At 50.3% G+C, this 27,858-nt stretch overlaps 1 protein-coding gene across 1 annotated transcript; it reads left to right on the forward strand.

Moving 5' to 3' along the window:
* Positions 1-647: 647 nt before the first annotated feature.
* On the forward strand, positions 648-27,831 carry ASB13 (ankyrin repeat and SOCS box containing 13). The gene is made up of 6 exons (XM_010366494.2): positions 648-776; positions 14,607-14,794; positions 16,260-16,410; positions 18,519-18,653; positions 24,765-24,956; positions 25,872-27,831. Exons 1-6 carry the CDS (start codon positions 734-736, stop codon positions 25,997-25,999), a joined length of 837 nt encoding a protein of 278 aa, XP_010364796.1. The 5' UTR covers positions 648-733; the 3' UTR covers positions 26,000-27,831.
* Positions 27,832-27,858: the final 27 nt, after the last annotated feature.

A 27,858-nucleotide genomic window follows, 5' to 3' on the forward strand; every position in this document is an offset into this window, starting at 1 on the left:
GAAACAGTGATTATGAACACCGGCTCTGGTGGAAAGCGGTTCTTGAAAGTTAAAGCATGGGGGAAACTCGAGTACTCCGGAGCACCATCAGCATCAGTACAATGCAAGTGAACTCTGGAAGCTAGACGCATGCTTTGCACGTGGACACATAGACACATGCTTGCACAGGACACGTTTGCAATACATACATGTTTACACATGGACACATGTTTTGCACACGCTTGCACAGGACACGCTTGCACAGGACACACGCACAGGATGCATGTTTTGTACAGGACACATGTTTTGCACATGGAAACATATCCGTGGTTTGCACAGGGACACAGGGACGCATGCTTGCAATGGATACATGTTTACACACGGACGCATGTTTTGCACAGGGCATATGCACAGGATGCATGTTTTGCACATGGACACACACATGTTTGCACAGGACAAGTGCACAGGACACGTTTTGCACTGGACGCATTCTTTGCACGGGACGCACGGTTTGCAGATGCAAGCACGCACATTCCTCGGCGCGACGGGCGAAGCCTGGTACCAGCGACAGCGGAGTCGGGACGCAGGGACCGCGCCTCCGGGAACCACGCCAAGGCGGCGGGAACTACAACTCCCGGCTCGGTCGCCTCGGGCCGACGCGCGTCCCAGCGCAGACTGGCCCCGCCCAGCGGCCCCGCGCAGCCTGGCCCAGGTCCCGGCGCCCAGAGTCGCCGTGCGGCCGCGGGTGAGCCGCATGGATCCCCGGGCGGCGGACGGCTGCTTCCTGGGCGACGTTGGTACGTGCGGGCGCCGCAGAAGGCAGGGCGAGGCCGCCGCGCCGGCTCCTGGGGCTGGCTGCGTATCGGATGGCCTGCGCCGGGGAGGTGGTGGCGCGCCCCAAGCTGGCTCCGTGGGCGGGGGCGTTTGGCTGGGTGGGCTGCGGTGAGAGCAGGGTCGCAGTGGTGCCGCGCATCCCAGACGGGCTCTCAGGTCTGGTGCCTTGTCCCAGGCCAGCGCACTGCAGGGCTGCAGTCCGTGGGGCTCGCCAGGTGTGGGGTTTCGCAACCGCAAACCCACCGAGCGCCGCGCGTCCTGGGGAAGGTGCGGGGCGCGTGCGGAACCGTTGCCCAGTGGCGGGGGAGAGCCTGGGAAATGCCCACGGTGCTCCCTCTCGGGGCAGCCGGTGAGAGCTGAACACCCTCCACTGGCGCGGGTGAGGCCGTGGCGCAGTGTCCGAGCATCCTGCAGAGGCGTCCGCGTGACCCCGAGTCCGCTCCAGTGAAGGTGGCCTTGGGGCACCGCAGCACACTCTGAAAAGTGCGATCCCGGTTCTGCACGCAGCCTTCTTTACCATCGGAGCAGCCCAAGAATGAAATGGATTTGAGGGAAGGACACTCTTTGGGGAAGCAAATTTTTTTGCTGCCTATGAAGCAATAATATGGTCACTGAAATGAACGACGGAAGCACTATGAAAGCCTAAAAAGAGAAAAAAAAACTAAGGTATATTCATCCTGGTAAAAACAGTAGTGCACTTAAGAGGGAAAAGTCTTAAGGGTAAATTTAGCTGAAGAGGAAGTTGCCGTCTTAGCAAGGCAAAGATATTTTAATTGACTTTGCAAAATAACCAGCTTTGACATGATCAAAGGTACCTAATAAGCATCTGTTTTTATTTGGCATTCCAGTCCAGGCAAACACAAGACTTTGACCCTGACACTGTGATCTGCATTTGATTAGCTTAATTGAGTAAGCAGTGAATAGCTAACGACGGAAGCTTATTTAAACACATATTTTAATATTTCTGTTCAGGGCATCACTTCTGGGCATGTCTTCTGCATCGTTTGTTAAGGAATGCATCTGTAGAAGAAAGGCACATTTTAAACTAATGAATCCACAACTTTTGAGGTTCACTGGTATTTTTGACATTGTCATTTTTTTATTTAATATATTTCTCCCCAAATAAGTTCTGCCGATGTTTTTTATTCCCAATGTAATGAATAAGCTAAATGTGTTGGATTCAAAACAGTACTGCCGTTCCAGCAGCACTAGAGGCGAACCGTAGGAGCGCTAGTCACTTTTAACATTCTGACCTCAAATTCTGGATGTGTGGTGTACCCCAACCAAAACATTTAGGCTTTTGGCTGTTGCCCAGTCTCTCGTGCCTGTAATCCCAGCACTTAGGGAGGCCGAGGCAGGTAGATCACTTGCGGTCAGGAGTTCGAGATCAGCCTGGCCAACATGGCGAAACCCCGTCTCTACTAAAAATACAAAACTTAGCCGAGCATGATGGCGGGCGCCTGTGGTTCTAGCTATTCCAGAGACTGAGGCTGGAGAATCACTCGAACCTGGGAGGCAGAGGTTGCAGTGAGCCAGGATCGAGCCATTGCACTCCAGCCTGGGGCACAAGAGTGAAATTCTGTCTCAAAATAAATAAATAAAAATACAAAAATTAGCCAAGCATAGTGGCGGGCGCCTGTAATCTCAGCTACTTGGGAGGCTGAGGCAGGAGAATCACTTGAACCTGGGAGGCAGGGGTTGTAGTGAGCCAAGATCAGGCCATTGCACTCCAGCCTGGGCGACAGAGTGAGACTCCGTCTTAAAATTAAATAAATAAATAAATAAATAAATAAATAAATAAATAAATAAATTCTGCATTCCCTATGGACGTCCCTCTGTGGAAGATGAACCTCTAACCTACTGGCTGCTCCCCGACTGCCCTGTATGTTCCCCTCAGGGTCCTCCAGTAGAATTGTTTTTGTTTAAATCAGATTTCAGTGTTGACATTATTGTGACTATGTGAATATTGCAGCTGAGCCGCTTGCTATGTGGGGACTGTGTTTCTCTCCTAGTGTAATGTCTTGCTTTTCTTGGACATGGCGGCTGTTGTTTTTGTTTACCTGTGGATTTGGTGTTCTTTGCGCATAATCCCTAATGTATCCCCAGACAGTCTTCTTAGGCCCCTCAGATAAGCGACGGGTCCTGTGTTCTCTGTCTCCTGGTTCAGTGTTTGGAGACGTGTGTCCCCTGCAGCCTTGGGTCTTCCAACTCTGTCTGCTGCTGCTCTGGAAAACCGGGGTGGGGGTGGGGCAGGGGGTGTCTTCCTGTTGTTTATGAGGATTTGCGCATCCCTTTGCGTTCAGTGCCCTCCCAGGGGTAGTTCAGATTCCCTGCCCTTCGCTGGTCCCCACCCCGGGTGCCAAGCCCGCCTTCTCTATCTTGGTTAGCCACTGTCCCAGCCTGCTCTCCAGCTCCCCCGATGGTCTGGAAATCACTCCGCAGCCTGTTTGTTTTCTACTTGCTTATATGGATTTATGCCTCCCACCGAGGTACTCTCAGTCCAGTGAGATCTTTGCGGAGGGACAGAGAAGATCCTCCGTGTTTAATGAGAAACACAGCTCTATCGTTCTTGATTTCAGTGTCAGGACAGGGAGAGGGAGAATCCACTAGGGTAGCAGTCCAGGGCATTTCTAAAGGGTAGAGAGTTACTTGGAGTGGGAGTCTATTTTATCCTAAAACAAGAATTCAAAGAGGGCTTGTTGACACACCAGAAAAGCCTATTTAGGGCCAATGAAAGTATCAGAGGAAATAATAGCAAGTAACAAAGGCTTAGGAAGCATGTTTATGGGCAAAACAGTACCTCTATCGTCCTTCTCGACATGGCAGTCCTGGGAGACATTACCTGCTATCCTGAGGAAACCGAGGCTTAGGTGATTTAGGATGAAAAGCGTTTCTCGGGTCCCTTAACTGAGACGGGGAAGATGCGGGATCAGAGCTCAGGGGTCCTGAGTCAGGGCCTGAGCTCCCATGGTGCCTTGAGAGTGGGATTGGCATTGGGGGACCCTCCCCATGCTCCCTGGGCCGTAGCCTTTTGGGGTGGACCAGGGGCAAGGGAGGAGTCGGGGTAGCAGATAATTGGATGAGTGATGAAGTCAGGGGAGGAGACATTGAAGGATAATGCAGCGAATCCAGCGTGGTTTTAGCGCCATGCGGTGGAAGGAAATGCCTGTTATTCACCAAGCTCTCCTGACACCTTTGGTCCTTTCTCTCGTTCCTTTACTCCTTAGCCCACCTATTTTCACCTCTTTTCTCCTATTCTTCTGCTTTCATTTATTCTTTCCCTTTCTTTTCTCCACTCTTACTGAGTTTTGACCATTTTGTCTCTTTAAGAAGGCAAATACTGGCATTTTTGCTTCATTGAACACATCTTGAAATCAGTCTGCTGTTTGATCTCAAGTTTACCGACAAACTATATTTTGGGGATTCATAATGAAAACATTTAAAAAGACATGGTGGAAAAAGATCACCTTAGCAACAAAACACTGAGCCCAGACTTGTAAGTGGGAGTTGCTACATAGGAAAATAAAGATCAGTATTTTTTTCCTTTGGATTTCAGGGACACTAAAACTGAAATTTGGGCTGCGCTATTAAAATTTGGTGATAGTGATAAGTGCCATGTGTTAGGCACCCTCTTTGTGCCGGGGTTGTCACGTACACTGTCTTTAGTTGTTACCATGAGATCCTTCATTTCTCTTTTCCTCTGTGGTCTCTTTGTCTTTGTGCATTTAGCCCCCACTTTTATTCCCTTACTATCGCTTCTGTGTGGTTTGGACAGCAGGCAGAGATGAATGGATGCTACATTTGGCTTTTTCTGGGAGTGTTGATCCTCCAGGATCTCATCTCTCCCCTCCCCTCCCCTCCCCTCCCCTCCCCTCCCCTCCCCTCCCCTCCCCTCCCCTCTTCTCTCCTCTCCTCTCCTCTCTTCTCCAACAGAGTCTCACTCTGTCCCCCAGGCTGGAGTGCAGTGGCACGATCTTGGCTCACTGCAGTCTCCATTTCCCGGTTCAAGCGATTCTCCTGTCTCAGCCTCCTGAGTAGCTGGGATTATTACTGGGATTACAGGCATGTGCCACCACACCTAGCTAATTTTTCTATTTTGGTAGAGATGAGGTTTCACCACGTTAGCCAGGCTGATCTCAAACTCCTGACCTCAGGTGATCCGCCTGCCTCAGCCTCCCAAAATGCTGGGATTACAGGTGTGAGCCACCGCACCCGGCCCGTGGTCCAGCATTTCTAAGGCCTTTTCAGTTCTAATGGCCAGCACGTGTTCATGAATCCTTAGCTTTCTGGGATGTTGGGGGGCTATGTCACTCAGGACTCTTGTCTTTTCCCTGAGAGCTGAGGATGAGCCTTTGAGAGCAGCATCAGAAAACCCTTCCTGGGGGCTTCCGGTGCCTGCCATGCTTCTTCCAGGTGGCTACCCCAAGTGTGTGCTCACCCACCCCGGCATGGCTTTATGGGTGGGTCAGGGTGGAGGGCCCGCCCTCACCATTTCAAGGATCCTTACTGGAGTTTTGCAGGGAGGGCTTCTTCCAGAGCCTGCAGGGTTTTTTTGATGCAGAAATGACATTTCTGCAGCCAGGACCCCAGACTCCCCTTGGTGATTTACTCCGAACAAAATTTCTGGCTCCAGCAACATTTAAGTGTACACTGTGGGCTGGGCATGGGGCTCATGCCTGTAATCTCAGCACTTAGGGAGGCCGAGGCGGGAGGATCACTTGAACCCAGGAGTTTGAGACCAGCCTGGGCAACATGGTGAAACCCTGTCTCTACAAAAAATGCAAAAATTATCCAGTGTGATGGTGGTGCATGGGCCTGTAGTCCCAGATACTTGGGAGGCTGAGGTGGGAGGATCGCTTGAACCCAGGTTGAGGCTGCAGTGAGCCCTGATCATACCACTGCACTTCAGCCTGGGTGACAGAGTGAGACCCTGTGTCAAAAATAAATAAATTAAATAAATAATAAGAAGAAAACAAAATAGGAAAAAAAGTGCATCTTTGGTATTTGACCTGGATTCAAAGCCAGCATGCTACAGGATCACCTTTGTCTGGAAGGTGTCCCTGGTGGCATTTGAGACTCTTTGTTGGAGTGGGCCCTGACCCTGGAGAGGCCCCAGGCTCGGCGGGGCGGGGTGGGGGGCAAGTGGCTCTGTTGCATTTATAAAGTTGCAGTCCCTGCGAGGGTCAAGTGAGGCCCGCCAGTGTGGATGCAGGCAGGGCAGTGTGGAGGATGGGCTCTGGAGGTGCCCAGCTCTGCAGTGTGCAGGGGCCAGCAGGCCAGCCGCCTCCTAGACACAGGCTCTCTAGGGAGTGGCTGGGCCTGGGCACAGAGCTGCCACTTGGGCCCAAAGAGCAGGGCTCTGGCTCTGGGGTGACTGAGGGGGATACTGGCAAACCAGCTGCCTGGGGGAAAAAATAAAGAAAAAGAAACAAAAATAAAAGTCTGCTTTGCTGCTTTCCCTGGTCTAAATGCTCATACCCCGGCTGGTTTCAAGCTGCTGGTGGTCTCCGGCCAGCAGAACCTGGCTGTGCAGCAACCAGCGGTGGCGAGATGGCCCGGGACACTGCTGGGTGGCTTACAAGGCAGGGAGGGATGGAGGGGCTCTGGTGTCAGAGGGCCCAGGAACTGAGCAGAAAAACTGGGCAGAGACTCAGTCACCCGACTTAGGTAAGGATTGAGTTACTGGAGCTGGAATGCAAGGTGGTGGGGGCTTGCTATGGAACAAAGATGAGATGGAAGAACCTGCACCTGCCCTCCCCACAGGACTGGTAGGGTAATAATGACAGCAGTGATCCCAGAGCCATTACAGTGCCTGTTACTCAGAGCCTTTACAGGTGGCCAGGCACAGTTTCCTTCAGTCTTCACAGCACCCATTTGAGGAGAGAGGAGGCTGAGGCTTGGAGAGGGTAAGCTGTGAGACGGGCTTTGAACTCACGAGCGGGGCGGTTCCTGCAGCTTGCCCCTGTAGAGTCCGCTCCCTAAGGGTAGGCTGACCCTGAGCCACTTGGCCTGTTCAGCCAGGGCTTCCTAATCTCAAAGGACAGATGAGTCCTGGGGCAGGGCGCAGCCTCAGATGGAAGGGTGTTGGGGCCCCAGCAAAGGGGCAAGAGAGGGGAGGAGGAGCTGCGGTCCAGAAAGGTCCACACCTGTCACACTGGCCTAGTCAGTAAGTTCGTATCGTGGGTGGAAAAGTGGAGAGAATGTTCTGAAGCATGTGTCATTCCTTCTCAAGGTGACGTCTGCTGTAGTCTGCAGTGGATACATAGATGACATCTGTGAAATTCTAGTTTTCAGGGCAAAGGCTTTTGCCTGGCTATTCATGAGCTCAGGCCTGCAAGTGGCAAGTAAACAGGAGGGCTCATGTATGTATCACTGTGACCCTGACCTGAAGCAGAGGAGGAGGTGGGTAGAATCCAGCCATCAGGACTGGATCACGAGTCACCAGGGCTGCAGCCTTGGCTCTTGTTATAACACAAGTTCTTCATTTAATGGATGCATGAGCCCCCGCCTAGCCAGAGTGTAGGAGCATCTTATTAGGTCTCAGGCCACTGTCCTAGGCTGGAAAGTGGAGCAGGGGACAGAACCCAGCGGCAGGGGTCTGAGTTCAGTCTGGCAGGGGAAGATGTCTGGGGAGTGCTTATTCATTCAGATACCTGCACATGCAGCCAGGGCGGGGAGACTGGCTAGCTGTGGTACTATCCCCAAGGTGATGGGGGATGACCTTAGGGAAGGCCCAGGGAAGGAAGAATGCTGGTCAGATGGTGGTGCGGCGATAGTGTGGAGATGGCATGGGTGGGTGGGCTGCATGCTCGGGAGGCTTCCTAAGGAGCAGGGGCTCCCTCAGTCGAGGAATTTCAGCCAGAAGCAAGGCGGGGAATGGGGCTGAGAAGGGCTTTCCAGGCAGGGGAAGGAAGAGCATACACAAAGCATGGGGCTTGCAGCCACTGGATACTGTTGAGTCAGTAGAGTTTGATGTCACTGGACACGGCTGTGTGCGTGGCAGGGAGCCTGGGGACAAGGCCTGTGACTGCATGGTGTGGGCCTTATACCTTGCTTGGATTCTACCCTTGTGAACAGGCCCTGTCAGACTGGTGTGTCATTCATCTGCATCAGGGAGGGGCAACGGAAGGAGACCTACTACGTGGCAGTAGTGGGTGGAGTTTAGGGGCAGAACGTGAGTCTGGAGGGAACTTACCAGCACAGCATGGAGTCTCAGGTTTCCAAGGCGGTGCTCTGCCAAGGGATAGGGTGCAGGGATTGGGGAGGGGGGCATTTTGCCACCACAGGGAGCCTGGCAGAGGGGCTGGAAGCAGTCTGCAGTCCAGCCTGGCCAGTCCGTTCACTAACAGACAGCATTTCCTGGGCTCACTCCTCATCCATTTAAGGTCTGTGACCACAAGCTGTCCTTCCTGATTCTTTTCACCTGGGACGTTGGCCCCGCCATTGCAGGGCTGAGTCATTGCTCTGTGGTGGTGGGTGCTGGGGGCTGACCTTTAGGCAGAGTGTGGGTCTCTTCGCCCCCTGGAAGGGCCATCGGTGGTTTGGGGATGTCAGGAAAGGTGACGAGGTGCAGCCCAGGCACCTGCTGTCCTCTGGCCTTCTATCCCTCCCTTCCCCACTATAAATCTCCTGTGAGGACAGCCCCCGAGTGACAGTGCCCCCATGCTCTAGGTCCTCCAGCTTCTGATTACTTAAAAAAAAATTTTTTTTCTATTTTTAATTGTAATAAAGAGTACATAACACAGAAGTTACCACCTTAGCCATTTTTAAGTGTCCATTTCAGTAGGGCTAAGTACATTTACATTTTTGTGTAACAGATCTCTAGAACTTTTTCATCCCGTAAAACTGAAATTCTGTCCCCATGAAATACTAACTCCCCGTTTCCCCTCCCGCCAGCCCCTGGCAACTACCTTTCTATTCTCCATCTCCATGAACTTGACTACTCAAGGAACCTCACATAAGTGGAATCATGCAGTATTTGACTTTTCAGAAATGGATTATTTGGCTTTTTTCTTTTTTTTTTTTTGAGACAGAATCACCCAGGCCATAGTGCAATGTCATGATTTCAGCTCACTGCAACCTCCACCTCCCTGGTTCAAGTGATTCTCCTGCCTCAGCCTCCCGAGTAGCTGGGATTGTAGGCGTGGGCCACCATGCCCAGCTAATTTTTGTAATTTTATGAGAGGTGGGGTTTCACCATATTGCCCACCTCGGCCTCCAAAAGTGCTGGGATTACAGGTGCGAGCCACTGCGCCTGGCCAGAAATGGCGTGTTTATTTATTTATTTATTTATTTATTTTTGAGACAGTCTCACTCTGTTACCCAGGCCAGAGTGCAGTGGTGTGATCTTAGCTCACTGCAACCTCCTGTCTCCTGGGTTCAAGCGATTCTCGTGCCTCAGCCTCTGAGTAGCTGGGACTACTGACACACCATGGATTACAGCCACGACGCCTGGCTAATTTTTGTATTCTTAGGAGAGATGGGGTTTCACCATGTTGGCTGTGCTGGTATTGAACTCCTAACCTCAAGTGATCTGCCCACCTCAGCCTCCCAAAGTGCTGGGATTACAGGCGTGAGCCACCGTGCCTGGCCTAGAAATGGCTGGTTTGACTCAGGATAATGTCCTTAAGGTTCATCCATGTTGTAGCATGGGACAGGATTTCCTTCGTTCCCAACACTGAATAATAGTCCACCGGACACTTGGATTATTGACGATAATGCTGCTATGATTGTGGGTGTACAAATGAATCTCTCTTCAAGACCCTGCTTTCAATTCTTCTGGAGGTATGCCCAGCAGTGGAGTTGCTGGATCATGTGATATCCTATGTTTCATTTTTTAGGAACTGCCATATAGTCTTCCACAGTGGCTGGACCGTTTTACATTCCCATCATCAGTGCATAAGGCCACCCACTTTCTCCACATTCTCGCCAACACGTATTTGTTTTTTTTTTTGATAATCCTAACAGGTGTGAGGTAGTATCTCATTGTGGTTTTGATTTGCATTTCTTTAGTGATTAGTGATGTTGAATACCTTTTTTTATGTTCGTGGCCATGTGTATTCTCTTTAGAGAAATGTCTGTTCAACTCATTTGCCTATTTTTAAACCTGGTTATTTGTGTTTTTTTTTTGTTTTTTTTTTTGTTTTTTTTGTTTTTTTTTGAGTTGCAGGAGTTCTTTATATATCCTGGACTAACCCCTCATCAGGTATATGGCTTGCAAATATTTTCTCCCATTCTGTGGGTTGCCATTTCACTCTGATTGTGCCCTTAGATGCACAGAAGTTTCTTTTTTCTTTTTTTCTTATCATGTCTGCTGATAATTTTTGCCCTTAATTGCTGCTGGTAAGACCATAGCAGCTGATGTAATTCACTAGAAATAAGTTGCATTTCCTTTATAGACTAGTGATACAGAGAAATAAAATTAGATTTTCTTTTAAAAATTTTATGTCCAGTTGTAACTGAACCCAGATTTGGCTGCTTACTGTTTAAAAGCCAAACACGAGAGACAAGAGTTGGTGGCAGGTTTATTTAGAGAGCCTGCAAACCAGGAAGATGGTAGACAAGTGTGTAAAGTGCCATCTAAGTCAGTACAGGTTTCGGGTTCTTAATTATGTTGAGAGCAGTGGGAAGAGGAGGCTGTTGGAATGAAGAGGTAACTGAGGACCGCTGACATCTGGGCACCAGCGAGGGTCCGAGGTTGGGAACGTCTTTGTCCTTGATCACATCACAGTGTTCCTATAAATCTTTAACAAAACATAGCTAGTTGTTTACGTGCTTTCCTTTTAATCCCAGAGTTAATTTCAAAACTACACAATTGCCCTTTTTGCGTATTATCTCAATGCTCTAAAATTATCCTAGCCTCTGTGTAAGAATGGATAAAGGCCCCTTAAACAAAAATGTTAGTTCTTTTGCTGTTTCGCTACTATGGACTTTTTTAAAATTTTTTATTTTTTTATTATTTTTTTCTCGAGACAGAGTCTTGCTCTGTCACCCAGGCTGGAGTGCAGTGGCGTGATCTCGGCTCACTGCAACCTCCACCTCCTGGGTTCAAGCAATTCTGCTGCCTCAGCCTCCCGAGTAGTTGGGATTACAGGTGCATGCCACCACACCTGGCTAATTTTTTGTATTTTTAGTAGAGACGGGGTTTCACCATGTTGGCCAGGCTGGTCTTGAACTCCTGACCTCGTGATCCACCCACCTCGGCCTCCCAAAGTGCTGGGATTACAGGGGTGAACCATCTTGCCCGGCCAGACTTTATAATTGGTTTTAGTAACTCCTTTCATTCATTTACTCATCCACTCACCCACTGAGCAACCACGTGGATACCAGCATCTTCGTGGACAGTGCCAGGTTCTAGGGTACAAAGGTGAATAAGCGGTGCCCAAGATAGACCTGGTTGCAGCTCTGCGGCCTCTGTGAACTTCCCTGGCCATCCCTGGGCACTCGGGCTCTTGCTTCTGATCCGTCACCAGACATGATCGCAGTTGTCATGTTGTGAATTATCTGCACACGTGTTCCCTGGTCCCTGCCTGTGAGCTGTCTGTTGCTGCATCTTAGTCATCTTTGTGTGTGGCAGAGGAAGACGCTAAATCCACCTGGACATCTTGTGAATGGAGGCACTTCGGGAACGTGCCTTCTCTGCTCAGGTGGCCTCCTGAGATGCATTTTCCTTTTTTGCTGCAAGACCTAGGCCTCACCCTGCCTTCCTCTTCTTTTTCAAGTGGCCGCCTCTCCTTCTACCCTTGGGATTTTGCTCCCTGCGGGTTGATTTTAAAGTGACACTAAACCACTTCTCACTAACCCCAGGAGGTCAGTGGGTTACTGTTCATTACAACTGGTTGGGCTGAGGGCCACCTGGAGACGGTTAGTCAAATGGAAGCTTGACTTTTACATTTTGTGGGGATTGAATCTTCCTTTGTGGTTCAGTTCTCCCTAGTCCCCACGTCCACTGACATAGGGTCACCCAGGCTCTTTGGCTGTGGACAAGACAGATAGGTACAATTGGAGGCGAAAATACTATAAACAGCTGGGCGCGGTGGCTCACACCTGTAATCTCAGCACTTTGGGAGGCCGAGGTGGGTGAATCATGAAGTCAGGAGTTCGAGACCAGCCTGGCCAACATGGTGAAACCTCGTCTCTACTAAAAATACAAAAAATTACCTGGGCATGGTGGCACGTGCCTGTAATCTCAGCTACTCGGTAGGCTGAGGCAGGAGAATCGCTTGAACCCGGGAGGCAGAGGTTGCAGTGAGCTGAGATTGCGCCACTGCACTCTAGCCCGGGTGACAGTGCGAGACTCCGTCTCAAAAAAAAAAAACAAAAGAAACCACACAAAAATACTACAAACAGACAACATTTATTGAGCACTGATTCGGTGCCAGGCCCCACCCTTTAAGTACATCTACCTATTTCAATTCATTGAATGTTCATAGACCATGTTCATAGACCACCTATGAAGAAAAAATAATTGTTATCGCAACTTACAGGTAAAGCAACTGACATTCGGGGAAGTTGTGTTTTGGGTAAGCTGATAAAAGGCTGAGCTGAGTTTCCACCAAGCAGTTCTGTGCAGTTGTGGCTCCAGGGAACTCTTAACCCTGGTCTCAGTGCCAAAGGCAGAGGTGGGGGAGGGTGGCAATGTGGGAATCTCTAAGAGCAGACAGAGTCATCAGCACTAACTGATGAGGCTGCCCACCTGCAGAGGAAATTCGATGCAGATACCTTCTTTTTTTTTTTTTTTTTTAGACAGAGTTTTGCTCTTGTTGCCTAGGCTATAGTGCAGTGGCGTGATCTGGGCTCACTGTAACCTCCACCTCCTGGGTTCAAGCGATTCTCCTGCCTCAGCCTCCCAAGTAGCTGGGATTACAGGCATGCAACACTATGCCCGGCTAATTTTTAAAAATATTTTTAGTAGAGATGGGATTTCACCATCTTGGCCAGGCCGGTTTCGAACTCCTGACCTCAAGTGATCCGCCTGCCTTAGCCTCCCAAAGTGGTGAGATGACAAGCGTGAGCCACAGCACCTGGCCCAGATACACTTTTTTACTTTGTAAAAGTAAGATCTGGGGAAGATCCAGGTGATAGGAAGGTTTCCCAGGGACATGTCAGAATAGTAAGAGGAAACTGTTGATTGAGAAGAGGTGTGTGATGTGATCTTGTCTGCTCGAAGCTGGGGAGTTGATGGTAAGGATATGTCAGCTTTTATCTAGCGCTGTTGTCATTTATGACATTTTAAAGTGTCTAGAAGACTTCTCTGTGTCTGAGATGGGTGCTGAGAAAACATAGGCGTGTGTGGTTTCTGCATCTGGGGAGTTTACGGTCTGTACTAGTTAGTGAGCTTTTGTCTGCACTTGGGTTAGACAATAAAGAAATGTGACAAAGCCCACCCATTGGCTTGGCTCCAGGCACTTGATGGTCCTTGACTCGTCCTCCAGGTTCCAGTCCTTTCCCGGCTTTGCCATTCCTGTAGGTCCTGTCTTCAGGCAGGTAGCCAGATGGCTTAGCAGATTCAAGTTCACATCCAGGCAGTATCCAGAGAAGGAAGGGAGACAGCCTTCTCCTCGAGCTCTTTCTTGGGAGTGAACAGAATATGGAAGCTTGGAGGCCTCTTCACAGACTCTCCCTCACCTCTCCTTAGCTAGAGTTGGGTTGGACGCTGTATGGGAAATAGGATCACTATGATTGATTGAGACTGAAAAAAAAAAAAAAAAGAAAAAGAAAAACCCAGTTAACATCATCCTTAAAGGTGAATGACTAAATGCTCTCCCCTGAGACTAGAAACAAGACAAAGATGTTGGCTCTCACCCCTTCTGTTCCACATTGCACTGCAAGTCCTAGCCAGATCCATTCAACAAGAAAAAGAAATAAAAGGCCGGGCGTGGTGGCTCACGCCTGTAATCCCAGCACTTTGGGAGGCTGAGGCGGGTAGATCACCTGAGGTCAGGAGTTTGAGACCATCCTGGCCAACATGGTGAAGCCCCATCTCTACTAAAAATACAGAAATTAGCTGGGTGTGATGGTGTGTGCCTGTAATCCCAGCTACTTGGGAGACTGAGGCAGGAGAATTGCTTGAACCCGGGAGGCGGAGGTTTCAGTGAGCCGAGATCACACCATTGCACTCCAGCCTGGGTAACACAGTGAGACTCCATCTCATAAATAAATAAATAAATAAATAAATGGCATCCACATTAGAAAGGAAGAAGTTAAATGATCTTTTTGCAGATGACATGACCTTGTATATAGACAAGCCTGAGGACGCCACTAAAGTGGAGTGATTAAAGCATGGATTCTGAAGGCAGTCGAGTGCAGGAGACACTGTAAATGCAGTGGTCTGAGCGTGTGTGTGTGAGCTTTGTGGGAAGTGTTTCCCCGGGAAGTTGTTTTACCTGGGCCCACCTGGAGGATGTAAATGTTTCACTAGGAAATTGCCGAGTGGACAGTTGGCAGAGGGCAAAGGTGGGCGTGTTAGCAGAGAAGGATGTGGAACTGCAGGGGAGTGGTGAGCACCTGTGCCTGCAGAGCGGGTTTATGCTGGGGCAGTGGTGGGAGGTGGACCGTGGAGGTGAGCGGCGTCCACAGGATGGAGCCCCTTGTAGGCCTTGCCCAGGAGCTTGGACTCCAGCCTTCAGGCGGGGGAGGGAGGGTGCCTCAGGGATCTTTATAGAAGTGCTGGGACAATTGCATGATCACGGATGGTGCCTTGGTGGCATCAGGGGCCCTGGAGTCTTAACGTGTGCTCATTTGTTCTGGATGGAAGTGGCAGGGTCTTAGCATGAGGTCCCCTTCCTTTCCAGGTTTCTGGGTGGAACGGACCCCTGTGCATGAGGCAGCCCAGCGGGGTGAGAGCCTGCAGCTGCAACAGCTGATCGAGAGTGGCGCCTGTGTGAACCAGGTCACTGTGGACTCCATCACGCCCCTGCATGCGGCCAGTCTGCAGGGCCAGGTGCGGTGCGTGCAGCTGCTGCTGGCAGCTGGGGCCCAGGTGAGTGGCCCATCAGGGCAGATCCCCAGACTGGCTGCAGCTGCCAGAATGGAGAAGGTTGACTCAGGAGAACTTGGGAAAGAGGGGAGGGTGGGGGCTGCACTGTGTCCACTGCACACAGGTACCAGGAAGCCTATGGCTGAGAAGTGCTTGTGGACCTGGCTGTTAGGAGGTCCCGGTGGTGGAAGAAAGGGCGACCTGAGCAAATTGATGGTGGGAGTGCCAGCCCTGTGGTGGGCAGGAGCCAGCAGGCTGGCCACAGTCTAGATACAGGCTCTCTCAGGGGTGGCCAGGCCTGGGCACAGAGCTGCTGCCTGGGCCCAAAGAGCAGGGTTCAGGCTTTAGGATGACTCAGTGGGATGCTGGCCTGCCAGCTCTCCAAAAAAAGGAACAAAAACAAAACTCTGTATTGCTGCTTTCCCTGGTGTAAATGTTCCCACCCTGGCTAGTGTTAAGCCACCGGGGGTTTCTGATCAGCAGAATTCCTGGCACATTGGCAGCCAGCTCTCCTGAGCTGGCAAACAGTGGCCCGGCACACCCCTGGCCAATGTACTAGGGACACAAGGAACTGGTCTCAGAGTTCAAGGGGTGGGGAAAAAGGGAAGACGGTGTACTGTTTATTCTTCCCATAAAGCTTGGAATGGAACCCGTGTCAGTGTGTACCCAAATAGAATTTGAATTTGGACAAATGCTAAATAAAATTTGCCAATTTGGGGAGTTGCCTTTATCCTGGCCTCTGACTTTCTCACTAGGGGAGGCATGGTAAGCTGTCTCAGGGATTCCTTCCATTGAGGTTAGAGGTTTTCGTTGTTTTTTGAGACAAGATCTTACTCTGTCGCCTAAGCTGGAATGCAGTGACGTGCTGGAATGGTGACGTGATCAAAACTCACTGCAGCCTCGTCCTCCTTGACTCAAGTGATCCTTCCACCTCAGCCTCCCGGGTAGCTGGGACTATAGGTGCACGCCACCACACCCAGCTAATTTTTGTATTTTTTGTAGAGACAGGGTTTTGCCATGTTGCCCAGGCTGGTCTCGAACTCCTGAGCTCAAGTGACCCTCCTCGCCTTCCAAAGTGCCAGGGTTACAGGTGTGAGCCACTGTGCCCAGCTGAAGTTAGAGTTTTTAAAACTCATGTTTAAAGCCTACCTCTCCCAGCTTGCAGCCTAGGGTTCCCCTGTCCTGCTCTGTGCTTAGTAGGTGTTTGGGGTAGGGGTGGTGAGGGGGCGGCTGAGCTTATCCTGCCCCGAGAGAAAAGAATCCTGAACGAGATGACTTTTGTACTCAGGAGGCTATGGGTGCTCCCCAGCTACATGCTGTCTCTTTCGGTGTTCTCGCCTAGCACATAATAGCAAAGCAAACTGGTGCTTCTAAGAAGCATCTTAGCAAAGATGAACCTGCAGCAGGGTGGGAAAGCGGGTTGCGTGGGTTTCTCTGCCCTTTGACACTTGTTTCTTCCTTCCATGAGGTGGATGCTCGCAACATCGACGGCAGCACCCCGCTCTGCGACGCCTGCGCCTCGGGCAGCATCGAGTGTGTGAAGCTCTTGCTGTCCTACGGGGCCAAGGTCAACCCTCCTTTGTACACAGCATCCCCCCTGCACGAGGCCTGCATGAGCGGTGAGTTGGCAGATGACTGGGCTGGCCCAGTTGGGCCCTGGAAGTTTCCTCCTTTCTGGGATTAAAGGACTTTGGGAAGGAAGGAGAGCAGACGAATTGGGAGCCCCTTGGCAGGTGAAGGAGAGTTCTGAGTCTGTTTCTGGCTCTTGGTGGCTCAGCTGCAGAGATTCTAAGCTTTCCCTCCTTGAGGTCTTCCTCCGGGGCTGGGGCGGGTGACTCTACGGTAGGATTCTGTGTCCAAGCCAGGGCTCCTCGGGCCCCTCCACATTAGCACCAGGGCCTGGGGCACTCTGCAGAGGCTTACCTGGGCTTTGCTATAGTGTGCTCTGCAGGTCCCTGATTGAGATGGGAGAGGACAGAGAAACGTGTCCCAACAGCCTGGGCCAGGAGGCTGTGTGCGGTGCTCTCAAAACAGAGTGCTGGTCCTGCAGGCTCAGTGAGCAGGTGGGACTTCAGCTGCCCTCCGAGAAGGCGCATTGCAGATGCTGGGAAGATAAAAGGGCACCCCGAGCCTGGGGGACATTCCTTGTCCTGTCTTGCTGCATTAGAAGCTCCCAGTAGAGCAGAGAGGACTGGAATTTAGGGTGAGACCAGCTGGTGGGAAGATGTTTAAATGACAAAGGAGTTTGGATTCTACTCTTTTGAGCAGAGGCTGCAAACCGTGGCTTATATCTTGACTGGCCAGCATGGCCTTTCTCTTTGGATGCACGTCTGGGGTGCAGCGTATGGGGTATGTGCCCTTCCACGGTGCCTGCAGAGCCACGGCTGCCTGTGGCTCACCCCTGATTCCTGCTCTCAGGTCTTTCCATGTCTACAGGCCATGGGGACAGCTCCATGGAGCTCTTGAAGGTTTCTGAGCAGATGTTGAGGGCCAGTAAAACAGAAGTTGGGGAAGGTTCATTTAGTGGCCCTCTATGTGCAGACAGATGGAGGTGGCAGTGGTGGTCGGGGTCTCCTAGAAGCAGAGGAATGAGTTGGGGACCATCGCTGGGATCAAGGTGGCCAGTGCTCAGAGTAGGCTGGTGCAGTGGGATGGGTTCATTTAGAAGGTTTGGGGAGGAATCCGTAGGATTTGGTATGAAGGGGAGGCTCAAGAAGTCAGAAATGGGTCAGGTTTGAGTCAGGAGCAGGGACCCCAGGAAAGGGAGAGGGCTCTGGAGTGGGAGACACTAGCTAGTGGCCAGCACACGGCTCTGGGGCTGGGTGTGAGGCTGGTGGGGAAAATCAGGGAGCTGCCAACAGTGAAGAGGTAATTGAGTGACAGGAAAGGATGGAGCCTAGACGGAATGTGCAGGGGCGGGACGGTGGGGGGCCTGGAACCACGCTCCAAATCCACATTACAGACCCAGGAAGAGGAGCTGCTTAAGAGGCAGGAGAGGCCAGGTGCTGTGGCTCATGCCCTTGGTAATCCTAGCACTTTGGGAGCCTGAGGTGGGTGGATCACCTGAGGTCAGGAGTTTGAGATCAGCCTGACCAATATGGTGAAACCCCATCTCTACTAAAAATACAAAAAAATTAGCCAGGCGTGGTGGTGCACGCCTGTAGTTCCAGCTATCTGGGAGGCTGAGGTGGGAGAATTGCTTGAATCCGGGAGGTGGAGGTTGTAGTGAGCTGAGATTGCACCACCGCATTCCATCCTGGGCAACAGAATGAGACTGTCTAAAAAAAAAAAAAAAAAAAGAGGCAGGAGAGGCGGCTGCCGTGGGGCACAGGAGGATGACCTGCCTAAGAAAGTCTGGGGGGTTTCCTGGGAGACTGGGCTCAGTGCTGACAGCTGCAGGTAGACAGGGGACAGGAGGGCAGCGGGAGTTTTCCCTGGCCCATTCTAGGTGGTGCCCCACGTCTCCTGTTCTCACAGCAATAGGCCGGCCAGGCCCGTTTCTCCCACTGCTGTGAGCCCTCCCCTCCTCAGGGGGGCGCAGAGCCGTGTCCTGGCTTCCTGAGGGCCATGCGGGGCATGAACTCCTCCCTAGGTTGGGATGCAGGCCTGCCTGGCTTCCCTGCCCTGCACCAGGGATGGAGGCTGCTGCAGCTGCCGCGTCTGCGTGCTTGTTGTCTCCGGTGTCCGTATTCAAGGACATCGTCCCCCCTTTTCCATTTCTCTTAAGGGAGTTCCGAATGTGTGAGGCTTCTTATTGATGTCGGGGCCAATCTGGAAGCGCACGATTGCCATTTTGGGACCCCTCTGCACGTTGCCTGTGCCCGGGAGCATCTGGACTGTGTGAAAGTGCTGCTCAATGCAGGTGAGTGGGTGTTTACCTGCGTGGGTATTTATCTGAGTGGGTGTTTACCCGCGCGAGTGTTTACCTGAGTGGGTGTTTACCTGCGTGGGTGTTTATGTGAGTGGGTGTTTACCTGTATGGGTGTTACCTGCAGAGTGGGTATTTACGGATTTACATGAGAAGCTTGCCTGAATGGGTATATACTTGCAAGGCTGTTCACCTAAGCAGGTGTTTACTTGCAAGGGTATTTACCTGAACAGATATTTACTGTGCCTAGCAGAGAGCTGGGTAGAGGAGTCAGAGGGACCAGGGTTGGAGGCTGGCTCTCCTGCTTGCCAGCTGAGACCTCGGGCCTCAGTTTATGTATCTGTAACACTGGAAGAATCTATGCTGCAGGTTGCTGGGAGAACTGGGGATATTTCCCCGGTGCCTGGTATGTCCTAGTAGGTACTCAACAAATGCCAATGATTATTTCTAGAGATCACAGGCCACTGTCTCCACAGCTGCCTGGTGAGGTTACTGCCTGAATCCAAGAGAGAAGGGGATGTAATGGGAAGTGGAGTCGGCAACGTTTAGGAGAATATGGAGCATTTGGAATCCAGCCTGTTGTCAGGTGTTCGAAAAGACTCAGAATCGAGATTCCCAAGGAGGGAAAAAAATCAAAACCAAAAAGACCCGACCAATTGAGGATTAGGCTCAGGACCTGTTTATACCAAAAGTTTTAGCCAAAGTGACTTGGCACAGGGTTTTTATCATTAAGCCAACTTAATGTTGTTGAGGGAAAATTTTAGTTTCATCATCTCATCCAAATTCTGGGTGTGGTGTAGGATAAAAACAAAACTGTTCAGGATGGCTGGGCACTGTGGCTCACAGCTGTAGTCTCAGCACTTTGGGAGGCTGAGGCGGGAGGATTGCTTGAGCCCAGGAGTTTGGGCCAGCCTGGGAGACATAGCAAGACCCCATCTCTTAACAACAAGAACAAACCTGTTCGGGAACAGGAAGATCATGAATTCCCCCCGATGACAGCCATTTGAGCTTAGTTATATGTAGTTTTCTGTTGGAGAATCTTACTCACTTTCATGTGCCACTTTAAGTCTTCTTAGTGGAAAAGATTCATTTTGTATAGGAACAGTTGTTGGGGTACTTTTAATTTTTTATACACTGTCTTAAAAATATCTCCATTGGAAGCAGGCGTTAAGTGTTTCCAGCCGAGCTGTCCTCTGGCAGCTGGATCAGTTTCTATGAACACAGGGCAGTGTATTCGTATCAAGCCTTCATGAGCTCAGTACACATGAGTTCCATTTTTACTTTAGTTCCGTTTGGTGTGGTTGTAGGGAAAGGGATCAACTTAGTGTTTAAAGCAAACATCCTTTCTGTATCAGTTAGGACTTCATGTCACTTGGATGCCTTTGCGAGTAACAGGAGGCCACTTCTACCTGGTAAACAATGGCGGGCATTTCTAGTTCAGGTGACTTCAGGGCTGAGACGCAGAGCAGGTTTAGGGACGGCTGGACCGGAGGTTCCGTGGTGTCACCCAGTTTCTTTGAATGTTGCGATTCTGCTTTCCTCAGTGTTGGCTTTATCCTAAGCCTCCGGCTTCCCTGAGCAAGATCACGGGGCTGCAGTGGCTTCAGGCCTACACGCCAGATGTTTCCCATTTTAAGCCTTCTGGAGACTCTTTCAGAGGAGTGGAAAATCCCTTTTCACACACCCCTCCCCAGCCCCTTTGCCCAAACTTTGCCAAATTCTGATGGGCTGAAGCCTGGGTCATTAGAACCAATTACTGTGGTCAGGGGAGAGGGCTTGGACCAGGCGGGGCCCACACTGGAGCTGAAGTCAGGTCTGCTCCCACCTCCCCCACATTACCGGGTGGCAGCACAGTCGGGGGTGGGGGCTGGAAAGGAAGGGGCAGCTGTGATGCCCACTGTCGCCCTAAAGCGGGGTTCCCACAGCTCTCCCCGGAGTTTGCATGCCCCCCGGGGAGTGGGGAAGCCTCCCCACTGTGACTGTCGGTGTTGGCTCGATGCTGTGGGTGGAGTCCAGCCATCAGCTCATGTGGGATTCCTGATTCACATCCCACTCTCTGGTGGTCTCCTCTAGCACCCCTTGTGAGAGCAGGTGGATCATCATCTTCTTAGAAACCATTTTGTCATTGTGGAAATTTTCAAACACACAGAGAAGAGAGAAACAACAGCACCCCCTACGTCCTCGCAAACGGATTTTTTTAAAGTAATGATTCTGAACTTTTGGGGTCGGGTCACAGATCCTTCGGGAAACCAAAGGAAAGCCAGGGACTGTGTCTCTAGAAAAACAGAAGAGTGGAAAGTCCCTTTTCCCGCACCCCTCCCCAGTCCCTTTGCCCAAACTTTGCCCAATTCTGATTGGCTCAAACCTGGGTCATTTGAACCAGTTACTGTGGAGAGGGGAGAGGGATGGAACCAGTCGGGGCCCACATGATTGCAGGTGCTTTCGTGTGCGGTTTGAGAGCTGAACTGTGAGGCAGCCACGTTGCACCCCAGGGGGGACATAGAGACCGTTGTTCTTGTTCTTTGTAGGCGGTGAGGCGGGTCCAGGAACCAGATTGTATTTGCAAAGGAGGAGGGCTGGGGAGGGTGAAAGTCCGGTTATGATGGTGAAGTAATTTTTAATCTAATGGCTGACAGTGAATATTGAACTCTGCCAGGAGTGTTCAGAAGCTGCTCCCTGAGGACGGTCCTGCCTACACCTTTGTTCTTGGCACTGGTCCTGGCACAATTAAAAAAATTTTTAAAAAATTGTTCTTTAATTTTTTTTAAATTTTCAATTATAAATTTTTAAAATTTAATTGCCATTATTATTTCTTTTTATTTCTCTTGTTGCAGCAAGCACCTATTGAGCTATTTGTGTTTATGTTCCAGGATTGTGCCAGTCCTGGTGTGCTAAGGTCTTAGAAGGTCCCTTCACATCGCTGGCCATGGGTTCTCTGAATCCACTTTAATCCTATTTGGCATTGAAAGCAGGATTTTGGTAACGAGCCTGTGTTGATCCCTTTTCTCTGAAGCATGAAGTTCAGAGCTTTTAGTTCCCTAGTTGTTTCCTGGCTCCCTGTTTTTGTCTTTGTCTCTCTCTGTCTCTGTCTCTGCCTCTGTCTCTGTCTCTGCCTCTGTCTCAGTCTTTCTCATGTCTCTCAGTTTAAGGAATGTTACCATCCTTGCTTCACACAAAATTACTTTCTTTCCCTTTCCCACCCTCTCTCTTCCTTCTTTCCTCTGTATCTGTTCCCTTCTTTCTTTCTTTTTTTTTTTTGAGACGGAGTCTCATTCTGTCACCCAGGCCGGAGTGCAGTGGTGTAATCTCCACTCACTGCAGCCTCCAACTGCCAGGTTCAAGCGATTCTCATGCCTCAGTCTCCTGAGTAGCTGGGATTATAGATGTGCACCATCACGCCCAGCTAATTTTTGGATTTTTAGTAGAGACGAGGTTTCACCATATTGGCTGGGCTGGTCTTGAACTCCTGACCTCAGGTGATCTGCCCGCCTCAGGCTCCCAAAGTGTGGGGATTACAGGCATGAGCCACCGTGCCTGGTCCTGTTTTCCTCTTTCTAATGAGTACCTGTATGTGTTCTCTCTCTCACTATGGGCCTCACTCTGTCATCCAGGCTGGAGTGCAGCGGTACAATCACAGCTTGCTGCAGCCTCAACCTCCTGGCCTCCAGTGATCCTCCTACCTCAGCCTCCAGAGTAGGTGGGACTACAGGTGTGTGCCATCACGCCTGGATAATTCTTTAAGTTTTTTGTAGAACTAGGGTCTCACTAGGTTGCCCAGGCTGGTCTCAATTTCCTGGGCCCAAGAGATCCGCCCGCCTCAGCTTCCCAAAGTGCTAAGATTACAGGCGTGAGCCATGCGCCTGGCCGAGGCACATATTTTTAATGGACATAGTTGTTCGGGTTTCATCTGTCACTCTCTTTTTGCTCACTCAGTGCTATCCTTTCAGGATCCATCCAAGTTGCCGCCTGCCTTCCTGGCCTGGTGTTTCCTTTCAATCCCTTATTCACGATTTCATTTCCTTTCTTATTCACCTTCCTTCCCTTCCACCCAATCAAATGATGCCAAACACGCATTTTGAAAAGATGTACATTGGGAAGGCCCGCCTCTCTGCAAGAGCCCCTGGCCAAGGCCTCGTGTGTGGAGCACAGCAGGGAGCATGATTTTTAGAGCTCTTTCCAGCCATGGTTTTCTCCCTGATCGTGAGAGAGTAGCTGTGCCTCCCTTGGGCCTCTTTCTCTGTTTTTTTTTTTTCTTTTGTTAAAATAGAGACCATCTGTTTCTCTCTCAATTGGCAAGAATATTGCCAGAATTAATGACATGAGAGAAAGCTACTGGAACTGTAGATTCTGTGGATGGTACAATTTGTTTTTCATTACAAGTGTACTTGTAATGTTTAGTGTTAACATGTACTTTATATTATGATTGCAACATGATACTGGAGGAAAACCCCTTGTGTGAAAGAGGTTGAATTGTGGGAAAAATATTTCTTTAATCTATTGCTTTGAAATATTATTATCTTTTTTTGCAGTACATTTCTGCCAAATTCAGGACCTAGGTAATTTAGCATTTTTCCTGGTTGAGAGATCCTTTTCCTGTCCTAACTTCTGAGTTTTGGCTGCGGGAAGCGGAAAGAACTTTCTTTACTTATGTCATCACTTTGGAGGGCTGGATCACTCCACGAATGCTGTTATGAGCATGGTTCTTATGTGCTTTTAGGGGATTCAAATATTTTAAAGCAGAAAGCAGGATTTTTCAGATAGTTTTTGAGCAGAGGAACTAGAAAATGGAATAGCATTCCACCTCTCAACTCCTCTTTTGACCCTCTGAAATTGTTGGTAAGTGATGGCGAGCTAGTAATCTGATTGCTTTAAAATCCCACTTTTGATAATATTTTACAGTTGTGGTTTGAATCTGTCATTTGGCGGATTATTTGACTGATGCTGTGCGATTTGCTTGACTTCTTTAAAATACTTCTCTTTCATTCGTTTTCTCTTACAACCTCCTTTGTTACTTGAGGAACAGACTTCGAAGAAAATGGCATTTTCTTTCAAAAGAATTCTGAAACCCTGGGGGATTCCATTGTATCGGATTAGTGATGGCTGTGCCCTAAGAATGATGTGTTACAAAAATCAGATTTTTATCAAAATCTTTTTTTAATGCATTGAAAAATGCCATATTTGACCAGGTGGTGGTGGCTCATGCCTGTAGCCAGGAGTTCCAGACCAACCTGGCCAACAGGGCGAAACCCCGTCTCTACAAAAAATAGAAAAATTAGCTGGGCATGGTGGTGTACCTGTAATCCCAGCAACTTGGGAGGTTGAGGCAGGAGAATCGCTTGAACCCTGGAGGTTGCAGTGAGGCGAGATTGTGCCACTGCACTCCAGCCTGGGCGACAGAGTGAGACTCTGTCTCAAAAAAACAAAACCAGCCATATTTAGCTACTAATTCTTTGCATCTTTCTGAATGTCTACTCTTTAAAAAAAAATTTTTTTTTTCACTTTTAATCAGCTTGATGAATGTCTGCTGTTATCATGAGAAAGTTGAGGAGTGCAGAGCTAAATCTCTTCTCTGAATTGCCTACTGTTTTGGGTACATTATCTGTTTTCCTTTTGTAAAAGACTATGCATTGTTAAGGAACATTCACTCTTTCATTCAACCAGTATTTCTGGAGCCTCCCTCCTGCGCCCACAAGAGGAAGAAGTAGTGTGTGTCTGTGCTCGAGGACAGGTGGGAGTGCTTGAGTAGCTCTGGTTTGAGCTTCCAGAAATCTCAGGACCCCTGAAGGCAGATTGATAGGGCATTAGAACGGTTGTTTAACTCAGGACGTTTTTCGTTTTGTTTTTCTTCTTTTCGGTTCTATTTCCAGTTATTTCTTTATTATTGCTGCCTACCTTTATCTCTCTTTTCATGAGGGGGGACAATGAGTAATTCCTGCTTTTGGATGTGAAAAACAGTTTTGAAAGCTACGGTAGAGTCTGTCCTGATTTTGTCTTCTGGGTGGGGATTGCTTCTGCCACCGTGCTGTGTGAAGAAACGGATGTGATTGTCCCCCTGACTTCAACTTCTCTTCTTGGTGAAATCTATTCTGCACTCTTGACCTCCAGGGGCCAACGTGAATGCGGCAAAGCTTCATGAGACGGCCCTTCACCACGCGGCCAAGGTCAAGAATGTTGACCTCATCGAGATGCTTATCGAGTTTGGTGGCAACATCTACGCCCGGGACAACCGTGGGAAGAAGCCGTCTGACTACACGTGGAGCAGCAGCGCTCCCGCCAAGTGCCTCGAGTACTATGAAAGTGAGGCGCCCCACTGAGCCCGACCTATCCCCTCCAGCCTTCAGCCTGGACCCCTGATATGCCGGCTCCCTGCGGGCTTCCATTGAGAGCTAGGCTGTTAGTCCTGGCTCCTGTCCTCTGCACTAGGACAGACCCTTAGGCACTTTGCGGGGGCTGTTTGTGCTGCTGCCCCAGCTCTCCCTGGGTTCCCTGTGGCCCGTGGCCTGGAGCAGCAGAAGCTGTGGCTGACACCTGCTCAGGCACCAGACCTGTGCCTCCTGTGCTGGACATTTGACAGATGAGCCTCCTAGCTGCAGATATAGTTGTTTGATGACAAATTTGGGTGCTGAAATATAATGCCGTGGCTCAAAAAACCAAAACCATGGTTTTGAAAAGGTGCGGTGGCTCACACCTGTAATCCCAGCACTTTGGGAGGCTGAGGCGGCAGATCACCTGAGTTCAGCAGTTTCAGACCAGCCTGGCCAACTTGGTGACACTCTGTCTCTACTAAAAATAGAAAAATTAGGCGGGCATGGTGGTGGGTGCCTGTAATCCCAGCTACTTGGGAGATTGAGGCAGGTGAATTGCTTGAATGCAGGAGGTGGAGGTTGCAGTGAGCCGAGATTGCGCCACTGCACTCCAGCCTGGGCGACAGAGCAAGACTCTGTCTCAAAACAAAAAACAAAAAAACCTTAAAACCAAAAAAAACCCCACATCCCACAAAAGGCAATCCCAGTGGACATCACGCCCCGAATTTCATTTCCTGGGCTCCCTTCCTCAGGTTCCTGGCTGTCCTTCCAGAGAAGGCCTGCAGGACACATCCCGGTTCCAGGAGAAACGGAGGCGTTTTCGATTCTGTCTGAGTTTGTATTCGGTTGCAGGTGTTGTGCTCCTTCCTGAAATTAACCTCATATCCTTCCTTGCTCCCTTTTTCAGAGACACCTCTGACTTTGTCACAACTCTGCAGGGTGAGCTTGAGGAAGGCCACTGGTGTCCGAGGGCTGGAGAAGATCGCCAAGTTAAACATCCCACCCCGGCTCATCGATTACCTCTCCTACAACTGAGTTGCACGCGGGGTCCGGACCGTGACTGCTCCCGTTGTGCCCAGCATTGCCTGGGTGAGGGCTCTGCCTGTTCCTTTGAAGCAACGTGATTGCTGTAGATAGAGCAACGCTCCTCCGAGTCCCTTCCTGCGATGCTGTGTAGGCTTCTCTTCTGGATCCTGGATAATGTTTCCAAGGTGTTGGGAAGGCCTGCGTCTCAGGTCACAGTTGTGGGTGTGACCCTGCACTGTTCTACGGAACTTACCTCCTCACTGGGCGTGGGCCAGTTTTCCTCTTTTACGGACCGTCCTCAAAGGCACTCTCAGGACAGATGGCGTGGGGAGCACAGAGGAGGCTGGCAGAGCTGAGGACTCGGGGCATTGTTGCTAGTTCCCACTCTCCTGGGCAGCCGGCCATAGATGCACAGGTCCCAGGTGCAGGCCACCACCTCCGGGTTGGCACCAGGACTGCCCGCGGTGCTCATAGGGAACGGCTGGGCCCACGGAAGGTCAGGCTGGGATGTGGCCTGGGACCACTGCTCTGCCGGCTGCTGTGTGGATGCTCTTCCTGGAGCACTTTCCAAAGCATCCCCCAGCCCCAAGCCTGGGCGCATCCATCGCTCAGGGGCTTTCTACGGGTGTTTGTAGGGGAAGGCCCTGGCTTTGTATACCCCACAGGTAGCACTGAGTTTCTTAGGAAATTCGTCTTCAGTATTAGGTCTTGAACTCTTGTAAAAAGTTTATGTGTAGGATAAAAACCTTTTAGAGGACACGTAGGTGGTACCACTAAGGTTTTGCTAATGAGCCATTCAGACCCACAGCAGTGTGAAGGTGCGTCAAGGTGTCTATTCTCGTAGCTCCGCATTCTCAGTGCAAAGGGCTGTTTGGAGACTCTGTGGGAATTGCTTTTCATCTGTTTCTATGGTTGTCAAATGAATTCTTCACCCACCCTGCAGTTTGTGAACTTCTTGAAGCTATCAAATTAGTAAGAGAGGCTGCCCACACCCGGGAGGCACCATCACCCACTTATTATTTGGTTCTGCGGATACTCCTGGAACATCTGTCACATCCAGCATTGTCCCAGTGCTTTGAGTTGGACGGGAATGGGACTCTGCAGCCAAGGCGGGATAAGAAAATCTCACAATTCCATCCTGCACTGATAGAAACAGGTCGGTCTGCATTATAAGCCATTGGTGGAGCATTCAGTAGCCTATTCAGACTGCATGGGCCGGCCTAGGAGTCTTTGTCTTCATAAATTTTAAGAACCCCGCCCACAACAGGGAGTTAAACTGGGAGGACCTTTGTATGATTAGTTCAGGGATGTGTGGTTTCTGGGGCAATGGAGGACGGGTCAGGCCTGTCCTGGAGACAGTGTGCCCAGAAAAGGGAACGTGGTACTCACTGGATGCACCCAGGCCGGCCCGAACCTCCCGCCATGGACAGTGCGGGACAGAGTGAGCCTGAGCTGCCCAAGGCAATGCCCTTTGTGCTGTATGACTGGAGGCCTCTCCGCGTGGGTACTTGGGGGTGGGGCCACAAATCTGGTGAAAAACTTCATACTGGCCGCCGTGGGGTTTCTCTTCTCCAGCGTTCCAGCCGTTGTCATGGCGGGTCTTCGTCTTAAACTGAGAAGAAGAGCATTCCTGTTTGATCACCGCCTTAGATACCAGTTCTGGATCAGTCAGTGTTTCTGCATGGAATAACAACCATTAAAAAAAAAGTATTGGGTTCTGCCCTTTCATCTTTGTAAGCGATTCTTGCCTCTAGCAATGACACCGGGTGATGTCTCACAGTAGAGCACTTAGCGCAGAATCAGGTCCCCATGGCTGTTGCTCAATAAAATTGGTGGAATAAAGTGCATCCCTGTGTTCACACGGCCCT

Source organism: Rhinopithecus roxellana, chromosome 11 (genome assembly GCF_007565055.1).
Source record: "Rhinopithecus roxellana isolate Shanxi Qingling chromosome 11, ASM756505v1, whole genome shotgun sequence".
Classification (NCBI taxonomy): domain Eukaryota; kingdom Metazoa; phylum Chordata; class Mammalia; order Primates; family Cercopithecidae; genus Rhinopithecus; species Rhinopithecus roxellana.

Coding starts and splice junctions, on each gene's coding strand:
- ASB13 (XM_010366494.2), top strand. CDS start 734: ATGGATCCCCGGGCGGCGGACGGCTGCTTCCTGGGCGACGTTG. Junction 14,795..16,259: donor TGCTGGCAGCTGGGGCCCAG/GTGAGTGGCCCA, acceptor TCCTTCCATGAG/GTGGATGCTCGCAACATCGA. Junction 18,654..24,764: donor GAAAGTGCTGCTCAATGCAG/GTGAGTGGGTGT, acceptor CTTGACCTCCAG/GGGCCAACGTGAATGCGGCA.